The sequence below is a fragment of the Procambarus clarkii genome, chromosome 6 (assembly GCF_040958095.1).
Source record: "Procambarus clarkii isolate CNS0578487 chromosome 6, FALCON_Pclarkii_2.0, whole genome shotgun sequence".
In the NCBI taxonomy this organism is placed as follows: domain Eukaryota; kingdom Metazoa; phylum Arthropoda; class Malacostraca; order Decapoda; family Cambaridae; genus Procambarus; species Procambarus clarkii.
In genome coordinates, this window is record NC_091155.1 from 39329083 (window position 1) to 39344283 (window position 15201).

A 15201-nucleotide genomic window follows, 5' to 3' on the forward strand; every position below is an offset into this window, starting at 1 on the left:
CGGCGAGAGGTGACGTCATGCTCGTTTGCTTGTTTTTCTTTGGGGAGTTCTGTCCACTCATTTGACTTTCAGTAGTACAGTAGTTTCAACCAGAATAGGGGTTTAGAGCATTCTGTCTGCCTTCAACTGGGTCAGGCAAAGGCAGACATAAACATTTGTTTTGGGATGCTTACCTTTCTGGGTGCTTGACCTGGTAAATGGCAGACATAGACTGCTTCCAACTACATGGTGGTGTCTATATAAAAAGGATTTAGGAATAATGATGTCCGACGATCTAACGTTTAGGGAGCATAACCAAGCAAATATCGCGTCAGCCAGAAAAATGATCGGATGGATTACGAGAACTTTCAAATCCAGGGATCCCATCACAATGGTTGTACTCTTCAAGTCACTTGTGTTGTCCCGTCTCGAGTACTGCTCAGTACTCACTTCCCCCTTCAGAGCAGGAGAGATTGCTGAAATAGAGGGAATACAGAGAACATATACGGCACGCATAGACGCGATAAAACACCTAAATTATTGGGATCGTCTCAAAGCTCTCCAAATGTACTCTCTAGAAAGGAGACGAGAGAGATACCAAATAATATACACATGGAAAATACTGGAGGGTCAGGTCCCAAATCTACACAGTAAAATAACAACGTACTGGAGTGAACGATATGGAAGAAAATGCAAGATTGAACCAGTGAAGAGCAGAGGTGCCATAGGCACAATCAGAGAGCACTGTATAAACATCAGGGGTCCGCGGTTGTTCAACGTCCTCCCAGCGAGCATAAGAAATATTGCCGGAACAACTGTGGACATTTTCAAGAGAAAACTGGACGGTTTTCTAAGAGAAGTTCCGGATCAGCCGGGCTGTGGTGGGTACGTGGCCCTGCGGGCCGATCCAAGCAACAGCCTGGTGGACCAAACTCTCACAAGTCGAGCCTGGCCTCGGGCCGGGCTTGGGGAGTAGAAGAACTCCCAGAACCCCATCAACCAGGTATCAACCAGGCCATTGCTCCTCGTGCCTCTCTGAGGGGGGCCAGGTTCTGGCTCATAGTCTCCAGTAGGCCTATGAACTCCATTCACACTGACTGATTCTAAAGTCTAATATATTACATATCAGCCTGGATAGCTCCGGGGAACCTCCGGGTCTCGCCCAGAAAATGCATTTCATTACATTCAACGCTGGTTTTTTAATGAACATTGACCGATTTCTTTTAACTAGGTATGGTAAGTGTTGTATTATATATCCTGGAAGGAAAATTTAATTATATATTAATTTATACTACTTTTTGTACTGGTGTTGCACTCCGTATGAGTAAATGTGTTCAGGTCCAAACATTTGAAGTCTTCTACACATGGAAGCTGTTATAATAAAAATTTGTAATATACTAATAAATTCTATAAACAAATTAACCAAGGCATTTTAATTTACTGTATTACAAATAAATGAACACCATAAATGTTTGTATAGCATGCATGTGGTGATAAGTATTTAGTTTTTCAGTCCTTTTATAACTAATACACTGCACATTAATATGTATTTGTATTTTGTAGCTCGTCCAAGCATGACAGAGACTACAGCACTGGGAGCAGCGATGGCGGCAGGTGCGGCAGAGGGCATAGGTGTGCTTGACCTGACAAAACTCTCTCCGCTTACTACTGATGACTTCACACCAGCCATATTGCCTGAGGGTAAGTAAAGGCTTCTCATAACAATTCAGATCACTTTCTCAACAGGTCTTCTCATCCTCCTTAGTCTTCCATACATACATAAATAAATATACTGTATACTATATGTATATATATATGCGAACAAGCCTGAATGGTCCCCAGGACTATATGCGAATGAAAACTCACACCCCAGAAGTGACTCGAACCCATACTCCCAGAAGCAACGCAACTGGTAACTACAGGGCGCCTTAATCCGCTTGACCATCACGGCCGTCAAAAGGAAGTGATAGCCGAGGCTATTTGAGCAACTTCCCCGACGGCAACTCGGATGGTAATCTTGGGCATAGCATTTCACCAAATCACCTCATTCTTTGGGGCACACGTGAGGAACACAAATGCGAACAAGCCTGAATGGTCCCCAGGACTATATGCGAATGAAAACTCACACCCCAGAAGTGACTCGAACCCATACTCCCAGAAGCAACGCAACTGGTAACTACAGGGCGCCTTAATCCGCTTGACCATCACGGCCGTCAAAAGGAAGTGATAGCCGAGGCTATTTGAGCCACTTCCCCGACGGCAACTCGGATGGTAATCTTGGGCATAGCATTTCACCAAATCACCTCATTCTTTGGGGCACACGTGAGGAACACAAATGCGAACAAGCCTGAATGGTCCCCAGGACTATATGCGAATGAAAACTCACACCCCAGAAGTGACTCGAACCCATACTCCCAGAAGCAACGCAACTGGTAACAACAGGGCGCCTTAATCCGCTTGACCATCACGGCCGTCAAAAGGAAGTGATAGCCGAGGCTATTTGAGCCACTTCCCCGACGGCAACTCGGATGGTAATCTTGGGCATAGCATTTCACCAAATCACCTCATTCTTTGGGGCACACGTGAGGAACACAAATGCGAACAAGCCTGAATGGTCCCCAGGACTATATGCGAATGAAAACTCACACCCCAGAAGTGACTCGAACCCATACTCCCAGAAGCAACGCAACTGGTAACTACAGGGCGCCTTAATCCGCTTGACCATCACGGCCGTCAAAAGGAAGTGATAGCCGAGGCTATTTGAGCCACTTCCCCGACGGCAACTCGGATGGTAATCTTGGGCATAGCATTTCACCAAATCACCTCATTCTTTGGGGCACACGTGAGGAACACAAATGCGAACAAGCCTGAATGGTCCCCAGGACTATATGCGAATGAAAACTCACACCCCAGAAGTGACTCGAACCCATACTCCCAGAAGCAACGCAACTGGTAACTACAGGGCGCCTTAATCCGCTTGACCATCACGGCCGTCAAAAGGAAGTGATAGCCGAGGCTATTTGAGCCACTTCCCCGACGGCAACTCGGATGGTAATCTTGGGCATAGCATTTCACCAAATCACCTCATTCTTTGGGGCACACGTGAGGAACACAAATGCGAACAAGCCTGAATGGTCCCCAGGACTATATGCGAATGAAAACTCACACCCCAGAAGTGACTCGAACCCATACTCGCCTCGGCTATCACTTCCTTTTGACGGCCGTGATGGTCAAGCGGATTAAGGCGCCCTGTAGTTACCAGTTGCGTTGCTTCTGGGAGTATGGGTTCGAGTCACTTCTGGGGTGTGAGTTTTCATTCGCATATAGTCCTGGGGACCATTCAGGCTTGTTCGCATTTGTGTTCCTCACGTGTGCCCCAAAGAATGAGGTGATTTGGTGAAATGCTATGCCCAAGATTACCATCCGAGTTGCCGTCGGGGAAGTGGCTCAAATAGCCTCGGCTATCACTTCCTTTTGACGGCCGTGATGGTCAAGCGGATTAAGGCGCCCTGTAGTTACCAGTTGCGTTGCTTCTGGGAGTATGGGTTCGAGTCACTTCTGGGGTGTGAGTTTTCATTCGCATATAGTCCTGGGGACCATTCAGGCTTGTTCGCATTTGTGTTCCTCACGTGTGCCCCAAAGAATGAGGTGATTTGGTGAAATGCTATGCCCAAGATTACCATCCGAGTTGCCGTCGGGGAAGTGGCTCAAATAGCCTCGGCTATCACTTCCTTTTGACGGCCGTGATGGTCAAGCGGATTAAGGCGCCCTGTAGTTACCAGTTGCGTTGCTTCTGGGAGTATGGGTTCGAGTCACTTCTGGGGTGTGAGTTTTCATTCGTATATATATATATATATACAGGTAAACCTAGACAATCTGAATTACATAGATCTGGACCCAATCCAGATTTCTGGAAATTTGGCCATTTTTAGGTATTTACCAACAAATTTTTAGGATTTTTCTTATAGCATGTGATACTGATCTCATCATACTATACATGTTTATATGAATATATGAACAATTTAATAACATTATTTGTAAGGTACAAATGTAGAGAGAAAAGTTTACCTACCTTTTTGGGAGCACAGTTGGTCGTCATAAGAGTGTTAGCAGAATACACTTTGAATACTATACAGTACAGTACTAAGCCTTTCATTATGTACTGTAACTGTACACAGTTGTACATAAACCCCACACAAATAGCATCGTCCACTTGGTCATATTTACTGTACCAGTGTTTTTGTCACTACGTTCTGTGGGGAGCCCCGTTGGCTCCTTGAAGCTATCCAAACTGATAGTGTTATACAGGTATTAGTTTGGGGTCATCAGTCATAGGAGTCCTTTGTCTACCGGGGCCCCACAAGTCACAATCTGGCCCCCTCCGAGAGGCATCAGGGAGCAATGGCCTATGAGCACTCTACATTTATATTGTCATAATTACCATCGACCGGGAAAGGCACCTAGAAAGATAGGTGAAACAAAACAGACCACAATCTGGTGAAAATTGTGACCTACATCCGCAAAAAATTCCCCAAAAAAGAAAACAAACAACCAAACAACACTTCATCCAACTAGCACTCCTGCTCGTTACCTAAACCCCACCCCTCACCACCACCAGGGGAGGGAGGGCTGGGCCAGCAGCCCACCACTCAAGTTCTTGAACTGATGTGCTGGCAGTCAGACATCACCTCTGACCTCAAATTCCTGTTCTGGTTTTCCCCCGTGTGGCTATTCCACCTGTGTGTGTGTGTGGTGTGGTGTGGTTGCCGGATGTCGTAGCGTACAGGAGCTACATGCACCTAGGTTACCTTCCCTAGATGCTCCATGAATCCTGTCCATGTGTGTCAGGGCTATTTTCCTTGGGGCATTCGGGAATCACTCCCTATTGAGGGCTGAGGACTTCTTCGCGCCAGGTTGTCTTTGCCCTAGGGTGTGTCAGGGGTCTTGGGGCTTTTCCGTCTTTCCCTGGGTAAGGGAGTGTTTTGGCTAGGCACTGCAGCTGGCGTAGCTTGCATACACTGTGGCCGATGTTTTTATCTGATTGCCAGTTTGTTGGTTTTGTCTTCAGTTTTTTGTTTTTTTCTGGGGGGAGCCCCGTCGGCTCCCCGGAGCTATCCAGGCTGAATGGATATGTATAACTTTCTGGCATCAGTCAAAGTGCTAGGAGTTCTTGCCTACTGGGGACCACGAGCCAGAACCTGGCCCCCTCAGAGAGGCACGAGGAGCAATGGGCTATAGAAACCCCCTTTGTGATTGGGAGCATTCTATGTCTGCCATCGACCGGGACAGGCACCCAGAAAGGTAGGCGCCCCAAAACAAACCCCTATTCTGGTGAAATTATTGCTACCGAAAGCCGAACGAGTGGACAAAACTCCCCAAACAAAATTATCAAACTAGCATGACGTCATCACGTCGCCGCGCCACCGTCTGCACAACCCCCCCCCTTCCTCCCCGAGAGGGAGAAGGGGAAGCCCCAGACCCTCCACGCCGACGATCCAACTGACAGTTCTTGGCTGATGGTATTACTGGCTGGTCAAGTGCCTCTGGCTCCAGTTTTTGTTTCAGTTCTGTGCCTTGTGGTGTGGACTGTCTCTACCGGTGGGGTGTGAGCCAGGAGTAAGATTCCACGGTACTCGGGCTGCATGTGCCTAGGGCTATCTTCCCTAGGTGCCCTGTAAGTACTGCCCTTGGGGCTTGGGGCCACCTTCCACAAGTCACCTTGGGTTCTACCTCCACTATGATTACTGCTCGGTACTGGGCCGCCCTTGGAGTCGGCTGGGGTTTTGTTGCCCTGGTTTGTCTCTGGGTAGGTGGTAGTTTTCGTCACTGGTAGGGGCGCGGGGTACTGCACAGCTAGTTTTCACCATTAACAGCGGCCGGCTCTGTTCCGCCTGGGTACGTTGTCCTCTTGCGGGGTTTTTCTTTTGTTTTTGCCTGGTGGGGGGGGGGGTCTGCCTTTACTATGGTCCCCCTTCCTGTTCTAGGTGATTTGCTTTCGAATTCTTCTGTTGGCGATACTCCCCGCTTGGCCCCCGTGAGTGGACACGTCCCGGGGGTTCAGCTTTAGCAGTTTGTTGGTAGATTTGGGTGCCGGTTCGCGGTACCCTGCCTGGGCTTCCCTTAGCGTGTACCAAAGACTAAGGGCCCTGGGAAACCCCATGGGGGCTCCATGGTCCTCTAGGTGTGTCCCCGGAGTCCCCCTCACGTCCTGCGAGTTGACAGTTGATCTGTCCCCTTGTCTCAGGGTGACACTCACCGGTTGTGCCTCCGCCATGCTGCCTGTTGGGTCCTTGTTCTTGTGACCCGGAGTTGTCCGATGATTGTTGTCGGTACGATCTCTCCTTCACCCAGGCCACTGGTCTTGATAATTGGGTGCAGGCGGCTGCGGCGTTGCTTGCTGAGTGTGTGTTGCTGCAACGCTCTTGGTTTGCTGCCCCGTTTTGGTGGTTGGGGTCTGGACTTGGGGGTGGGGTGCTTCGGCTCTGGCTCCTTCCGCTTCGTGTTCCTCCCCTTCTGTTCTACTCACTTCCTCCCTTGCTTCCTGCTCCGAACCATAGGCGGGTTTTGGGGTTGGGGCGGGGTCTGGTTGGGTTGAGACTCGGGCGGTCTCTGGGATTTTCCTCTTCCGGGGTGGTGGCGGAGGCATTCGAGTCGGTTCCTCCTGCTGTGCAGTATGGGTCTGACCAGTGGGCTCCCTTCATTAGTGTTTGCACGGCTGCCCCGGTTTTTCCTTATTAAGCTCGGGCTTTGGGGGTGCGGCTCGGCCCTGGGTCATGCCGTAGAGGTTCCCAGGGTTAGGGAGGGGTTGCCTGGGGGGCCTCGGCCCCTTTGCCCCTCTTGGGTCCTTGTACCTTTGGTGTGGGGCTGGCAGTTCCTCAGTGGGGTTGTTCCTTCCCCCTGTGTTCCTGTTGTTTTCGGGTATACCCCTCCCTGGGTTCGGTTCCGTGTTCCTTCGGGTTTGTCGGTTCCGTTGTTCCTGGGGGTGTGTTTCACCCCCTTTTCCTTACTCTTTTCGCTCTTATGTCGCGATGCTGTTCAAAAAAAAAAAAAAGTGTTCAGGTAAGGTACGTCCATACAAGGTGTGAAACAAACATTGATGGATTTATATATTGGCCTAGTACATAGTGCCTCGCCCGTTTCGTATCATTGTACCTGCAAGTTCCTTGGTCAGGGGTGCTTGTCGTGGCTCTAAATAAATAATAAATATAAATGTTTATTTAGGTAAGGTACATACGTACTAGAGATTTTACAAAGAATGATGGATTTATAGATAGGGCTAGTACATACAATGCCTAAAGCCACTATTACACACAGCGTTTAGGGCAAAGCGTTCTCATTGGTTCACGAGTCTCTTTGTACCTTCCAATATTATTGGAACGTCTGTTGATTTTCGATGTGGTTTCCATCGGGTCTTTTGTCGGCCTTGTTGGTTCCCTTCCATCATCTGTTTTCTTTTGCTTCGTTTTCGCCTTGTTTTGTTTTCGCGTCGTCTCTACTTCCAGTTTCGGCGTTCTTTGTCTTCGTTCCGCGCGCCTTCCTGGTATTTGTACAATGTCTGTACGTTGTGTGTACGATTTGTGTGTCCGCCTGGTGTACGAGCCACGCCTCCCAGCGGACAGGTGGTGCGTTTCGTACCTCATGTGCTGGGGCCGCGGTGTGCGTTTTGTTTACGGGCGGTATGCTCGTGTGTTCGCGCCGTTTCTCGTGGTTTTTCTTCGGCTTCTTGCTCGTTTCTCCCTCCAGTCGTGGCTCTCTGGATGCTGAGGGTGTTTTGGATTTATATCTGGGGGTGTCACTTTGTTCTCCCTCTGTACTGCTTCGTCTTCTGCAGGGCGCGCACCTCTGGCCGTATTTCTCCTTCGACCTCGCATTTTCTTCAGGTAAGGGTACATACTATGCCTACTGCCTCGAGTCTGCATGGCTTTCGAGCACACCTTTAGCGCTGCTCCTGGTGTGTTGCTTGGCTCGCCTGTGTTGTGGCGCGGTCTTGTGTCTGCTCTGCAGGTGAGATTGTCTTGTCTGGCGCTTCTGTCGGCCTAGTGCTGGTTCTCACTTTTGGTGGGATGCTTGCCTAGTTGTGCTTGCGGGGGTTGGCTCTGGCTCTTGGGCCCCGCTTCTCCTGTCAGTTGACGGTTGTGCAGTTTCCTGAGCCTTCTGGGCTCTGTCTTCCTGTTTGCTCCTGTGGGTGGCTTCTGCCTCCTCCACATGGCTTTTTGGTGCTTTTCGCTTCCTTTCCCCTCTGACATTAATCAGGTTCTTTTATTGTCTGTGTCTCCTTGTGTGTACAAACATACGGACATAAGTACAGTGGACCTGCGGAGGGCCTATTGGCCCGTGCGAGGTTGCTACTGTTTCTTGCCATCCATTCCCACTCACATACATGTCCAACCCGCCCTTGCACCAATCGTGGGGCCCCACCACCACGTTACGTGGTAATTGGTTCCGCACATCACTGGGCCTATTACAGTGCAGGTCATTCATCCGATCTTTCCTGATTCTGCGCTTATCCCTTTTATGCCCGTTGTTTCGTGCCCACAATGTGTCGCAAGGGTGGCATGTGCCACTATCCCAGTTTCTATTGTTTCGTGGGGATTGGTCAATGAACACAAACACTAAGGAACTACTTATCTTTTGTTGCGTATTCAGTAGTTGCGGGTGATATTTTGGCGGGCAATGGTGCGGGTTGGGCGCACTGAGTGTCGGTACGGTGTCTCGCATGTCTGTTCTAGACCACACTTGCAGGTAGTCTAGTTATTCTTCGCTACTCTGCTGGTTATATGCTTGGGCGCCGCCTCACAGTTCTCCACAGGTTGGCAGGACTTTTCCTTGGAGGTACGGAACGGTTTGAGTTCCATCGTTGGTGCTTTGGAGAGCTTTGCTTCTCTGGTTAGGCTCATGCGTTTGGAGCGAGTATCTTTTTGGGATACTCTACTCACTCCGCCACCCTTGTTCACTGTTCCATCCTTGTTTACTCTTCCCCGCTTGGCGGGATTGCGTCGATGGCTCCTGACTGGGGTGTTTGGTGTGGTGTTTGGTCACCTTGCATGTGTCTTTAGTGCCTTTTTGTCCATCTTTTGTTCTTTGTTGTCCTGTGGGGCTCTGCCCCGCATTTTGGTGTTTTTGTTTTCATTATCGACCCCGAGGTTTTTTCCCTGTCTGGACACTTTCCTTGCCTATCTTCGGTGCCTGACTGCACACTGCTGTCCGTGAGGTCCCTCAAGGATGTACGCACTCCTCTTCACATTTTGTGGTTGGTCATGTGCGTTACTTCCCGGCCGCTCCTTGGGCCGTATTCGTGGTTTTCTTACTTATTTCCGTTTTTCCTCCCCTTGCTACACTTTTTTGTGTGTTTGGGTCAGTGCTTCTTGGTTATCCTGTTTGGTGCTCCGGTGGGCCTCTGTCCATGTTCCACGTCCTGCTTTTGGACTTCTCCGGTGTTCCGTTTTGGTACCGAGTTCCTGCGATTTCTGTGTGGTTTTCTGCAGGCTTCGGGTTGCGCTGTCTGTGGGGGGGAGTGTGGACTTTTCGGTCTGCTGCTCCTGCCTTCCTGGCTCCTTTTGTTGGAACCGGGTTTGCTGGGTTCCGGTCCTGGTTTCGGTTTTTCTTTGTTCCTTTTCCGGACCGGGTGTGTTTGCTTTCCTGCGGTTTCTCGTCCTCGGTAGTTATCCTCTTGGATGCCTTGGGGATGCGTGTCATATTCTTCCCTGCTGGAACTGGTTATGTTGCTCCTTTGGGTTACGGGGTCACTGTTTTTAGCTTCGCGTTTTGCGAATCTGAACACAGGTCCCAGGTTATTGGGACCAGGTTATTGGTCTCCCACCTGCGTGTTTCGTCTCGGGGGCAGTGTGTGGTTTTCCTATCATTGCGAAGGGTCCTTCGGTCTTTGATAGGGTTGGCTTGTCTTCCCTTCGGGGTTGTTCTGGGACCGTTGTCTGGGATTGTCCTGTCACCTCATGTTGGGTGGTGCTGGCAGAGCCGCTCCTGCTTACGTTCAGTGTTGCGGTTCCTTCTGCTCCATTCCACTTGCTGTCCTGGGCGTTGTTCCCCTCTGGCCTGCTCTTGAGTTTTGGGGCCGTCCTGGTCGTTGGCCTGGGTGGTCTTTTTCTTCTCGTTTTGGTCTTTGTTTTGTCTCTGGTTTTGGTTGTTCAGTTAGGACGTGTGGTATCCGCCTCCCGTTTCCTTCCCTGTTTTACTTATCTTTAGGGAGGTAGCTCCGGGAAGCCGACGGGGCTCCCTCCAGAAAACCAGCGTTGAATGTAATGGAACGCCATTTTCTGGGCTAGTCCCGGAGGCTCCCCGGCATCCCGCCCTCCCTCCGGTTGGCGGCGTTTTTCGCGTATTTGACATCCAGCCTAAGAACTACCAGTTGGATCGCCGGCGTGGAGGGTCTGGGGCTCCTCTTCCCCCTCTCGGGGAGGGGGGGTTGCGCAGACGGTGGCGCGGCGACATGATGACGTCATGCTAGTTTGATAATTTTGTTTGGGGAGTTTTGTCCACTCGTTTGGCTTTCGGTAGCAATAATTTCACCAGAATAGGGGTTTGTTTTGGGGCGCCTACCTTTCTGGGTGCCTGGCCCGGTCGATGGCAGACATAGAATGCTCCCAATCACAAAGGGGTTTCTATAGCCTATCAACACCACTCCTACCAACACCACTCTCCCTCACCACCAACACTCTCCCTCACCACCACCACCACTCTCCCTCACCACCACCAACACACTCCCTCACCACCACCAACACACTCCCTCACCACCACCAACACTCTCCCTCACCACCACCAACACTCTCCCTCACCACCACCAACACTCTACCTCACCACCACCAACACTCTCCCTCACCACCACCAACACTCTCCCTCACCACCACCAACACTCTCCCTCACCACCACCAACACACTCCCTCACCACCACCAACACACTCCCTCACCACCACCAACACACTCCCTCACCACCAACACACTCCCTCACCACCACCAACACACTCCCTCACCACCACCACCAACACTCTCCCTCACCACCACCACCAACACTCCCTCACCACCACCAACACACTCCCTCACCACCACCAACACACTCCCTCACCACCACCAACACACTCCCTCACCACCACCAACACTCCCTCACCACCAACACTCTCCCTCACCACCAACACTCTCCCTCACCACCACCAACACTCTCCCTCACCACCACCAACACTCTCCCTCACCACCACCAACACTCTCCCTCACCACCACCAACACTCTCCCTCACCACCACCAACACTCCCTCACCACCAACACTCTCCCTCACCACCACCAACACTCCCTCACCACCAACACTCTCCCTCACCACCACCAACACTCTCCCTCACCACCACCACCACTCTCCCTCACCACCACCACCACTCTCCCTCACCACCACAACCACTCTCCCTCACCACCACCAACACTCTCCCTCACCACCACCACCACTCTCCCTCACCACCACCAACACTCCCCCTCACCACCACCAACACACTCCCTCACCACCACCAACACTCTCCCTCACCACCACCAACACTCTCCCTCACCACCACCAACACTCTCCCTCACCACCACCAACACTCCCTCACCACCAACACTCTCCCTCACCACCACCAACACTCTCCCTCACCACCACCAACACTCCCTCACCACCACCAACACTCTCCCTCACCACCACCAACACTCTCCCTCACCGCCACCAACACTCTCCCTCACCACCACCACCAACACTCTCCCTCACCACCACCAACACTCTCCCTCACCACCACCAACACTCTCCCTCACCACCACCAACACTCTCCCTCACCACCACCAACACTCCCTCACCACCAACACTCTCCCTCACCACCACCAACACTCTCCCTCACCACCACCACCACTCTCCCTCACCACCACCACCACTCTCCCTCACCACCACCACCACTCTCCCTCACCACCACAACCACTCTCCCTCACCACCACCAACACTCTCCCTCACCACCACCACCACTCTCCCTCACCACCACCAACACTCCCCCTCACCACCACCAACACACTCCCTCACCACCACCAACACTCTCCCTCACCACCACCAACACTCTCCCTCACCACCACCAACACTCTCCCTCACCACCACCAACACTCCCTCACCACCAACACTCTCCCTCACCACCACCAACACTCTCCCTCACCACCACCAACACTCCCTCACCACCACCAACACTCTCCCTCACCACCACCAACACTCTCCCTCACCGCCACCAACACTCTCCCTCACCACCACCACCAACACTCTCCCTCACCACCACCAACACTCTCCCTCACCACCACCAACACTCTCCCTCACCACCACCAACACTCTCCCTCACCACCACCAACACTCTCCCTCACCACCACCAACACTCTCCCTCACCACCACCAACACTCTCCCTCACCACCACCAACACTCTCCCTCACCACCACCAACACTCTCCCTCACCACCACCACTCTCCCTCACCACCACTCTCCCTCACCACCACCACTCTCCCTCACCACCACCACCACTCTCCCTCACCACCACCACCACTCTCCCTCACCACCACCACCACTCTCCCTCACCACCACCACCACTCTCCCTCACCACCACCACCACTCTCCCTCACCACCACCACCACTCTCCCTCACCACCACCATCATTCTCCCTCACTACCACCACCATCACTCTCCCTCACCACCACCACCACTCTCCCTCACCACCACCAACACTCTCCCTCACCACCACCAACACTCTCCCTCACCACCACCAACACTCTCCCTCACCACCACCAACACTCCCTTACCACCACCAACACTCTCCCTCACCACCACCACCACTCTCCCTCACCACCACCACCACTCTCCCTCACCACCACCCTCCCTCACCACCACCACCACTCTCCCTCACCACCACCAACACTCTCCCTCACCACCACCACCACTCTCCCTCACCACCACCACCACTCTCCCTCACCACCACCACCACTCTCCCTCACCACCACCACCACTCTCCCTCACCACCACCAACACTCTCCCTCACCACCACCAACACTCTCCCTCACTACCACTACCACCAACACTCTCCCTCACCACTACCACCACCACCAACACTCTCCCTCACCACTACCACCACCACCAACACTCTCCCTCACCACCACCACCACTCTCCCTCACCACCACCACCACTCTCCCTCACCACCACCAACACTCTCCCTCACCACCACCAACACTCTCCCTCACTACCACTACCACCAACACTCTCCCTCACTACCACTACCACCAACACTCTCCCTCACCACTACCACCACCACCAACACTCTCCCTCACCACTACCACCACCACCAACACTCTCCCTCACCACTACCACCAACACTCTCCCTCACCACCACCACCAACACACTCCCTCACTGCTTCTATCCCTCCGTGCCTCTCCCCCTCAATGCCTCCCTCCATCAATCATTGCCTCCCATCCCTTCCTCAATACCTTCGAGGTTGGTGACCTGTTGCCATGTGAGGGCTCGCCGATACCAGAACAAACCCAATATCGACCTACGGTTATATCGACTGCCAAACCGGTATATAAGGCGCCAGTTACTGGTCGATGGAGCCGGCAGATCGGTAAATAAGAGGCCGTTAAATCGAGATACTATTCTTTTCAGTTTTCTCACCTCAATTTACGTGTTACGTCGTTCATTTTGGTATAAAATTGTTTGCAATAAAATTCTCTAACGGAATATATGAGAATTATAAAAGTATTGTCCTTTCGTCAAAATGCAGGTTTATCTGCTGGCAGTTTACCCTTTGCTTGTAGCCGAAGATCTTTTGATGCACCACGTTGCAATCTGAGAGTACCACAGATGTATACACCTTGTTCAAGCAGCTTTTGACCAAATTGAACCGAGTTATAGTAGTTATCCACATATAGATGTAACCGTTGTTCTTCGGTGTTTCACTCAAGTCCATAACCATTTGAATTGTTGTCTTTCCAATTCCTGCATATACTTCAACATCATAGATGTAACCAGTATGTGATTCAGCTAGCATGTACAGCTTTACTCCATATTTATCAGGTTTATTTTGATTATAAACCTCTTGCTTTGTGCAAGTTTGAAGGTTGTTCGTTACACTTGCATGGGTGATGATCATCTGTTCTGCCCCCGTCATGCTGTGCGTTGGGTCGGTGACACCTACAACCCGGATTAGTGCGGGTCTTGTACCCAGCTTGTCATCCACATTACCCATTCTTCTTTGGAAGACCTTAGGGTCTAGCAGGGGCTGCTAGATTTTGGTTGTTGCAATGGATTGTTGCAAAATCCATGGTTGAATTTTGTTGTTGCAATGCGTCCGGTTTGTTGCCTGCTCAGATGCCCCATAGCTGCTCTGTTTTGGTTTTTAGAGACCCGGAATTAGGGGTGTTGGTTGCTTCAGCCTTGGCTTTGCCTACTCCCCCAATTCCTTCCTCGGTGGGCGGGGTTTGCTCGGCTCCTACCCCCGTTCCCGGCTCCCAAATGTCTAAGGGTTTCGGAGTCGGGGCAGGGTTTAGCTTGGGCCAAGACTTGGGTGGCTTTGGGGGCTGCCCCGTTCAATGCGGGTATGGAGGCAGTCGAGTCCGATCACCCTGCCGAGGCTTCTGGGTCCTCCCAGCACACCCCCTTCTTTGAGCCTTTTCCCTTGGACTCCGCCTTGTTTTTCAGGGCGGTGGGCGTAGATGTGGGTTCTGCCCCTACGCGTATGTCGGGGGTTTCCGAGGCACTGGGGTAGTCGGCTTGGGGCTCTTGGGCCCCGTTTGACCCTGCCTGGTTTTTGGTGCCTTCAGGGTGTCGGTAGTTGTTGCAGGGTTCGGGGCTTTTGTATTCCCCTTCCATGTACGAATTTAATTTGGGGGCAACTCCCCCTGGGTACATTTCCAGGTTCCTTTGGGTTCTTCGGAGTCATCTTTCCGGAGGTTTTCTGCCTCTCGGATTTCCCCTGCGGATGTTCAGGATGCTCTTGGTGCCTACCTCCTGCATGACCTGGAATTCTCCTCTATTATGGACCCCGGTCTCTTTAGAGTTTGGTTCCTTTTCCCCATTCTGGGTGCATTATGAGGTTCCTGGGTTTTCCTGGCTTGTAGACTGCAAGCCAGTCTGTTAGCTTCAGGGAGCTGAAGGTGGCATTTGATGCTACCTGTGTACCACCCATTCTGCCTTGGTGGGTGCTTTGTTGGTTGTTCCTTTTTCCTTGGTCCC

The 15201-nt window shown here is 51.8% G+C and overlaps 2 protein-coding genes across 6 annotated transcripts in view; one reads left to right on the forward strand and one right to left on the reverse strand.

Annotated features, from left to right (window-relative positions):
* Positions 1 to 15201, reverse strand: part of Rpn1 (regulatory particle non-ATPase 1) — a 674509-nt gene that overhangs the window by 410010 nt on the left and 249298 nt on the right. The gene's annotated exons all lie outside the window — the stretch shown is intronic.
* LOC123754113 (glycerol kinase) overlaps positions 1 to 15201 on the forward strand; it is a 266318-nt gene that overhangs the window by 148670 nt on the left and 102447 nt on the right. For all 5 annotated transcript variants that reach the window (XR_011223551.1, XR_011223553.1, XR_011223552.1 and 2 more), the window contains one exon: positions 1543 to 1680. Coding sequence is in view for 2 of the 5 variants with exons in the window: in XM_069308583.1 (XP_069164684.1) it covers positions 1543 to 1680 (138 nt within the window). In the remaining 3 variants the exon portion in view is untranslated. The remainder of the gene's footprint in view (positions 1 to 1542; positions 1681 to 15201) is intronic.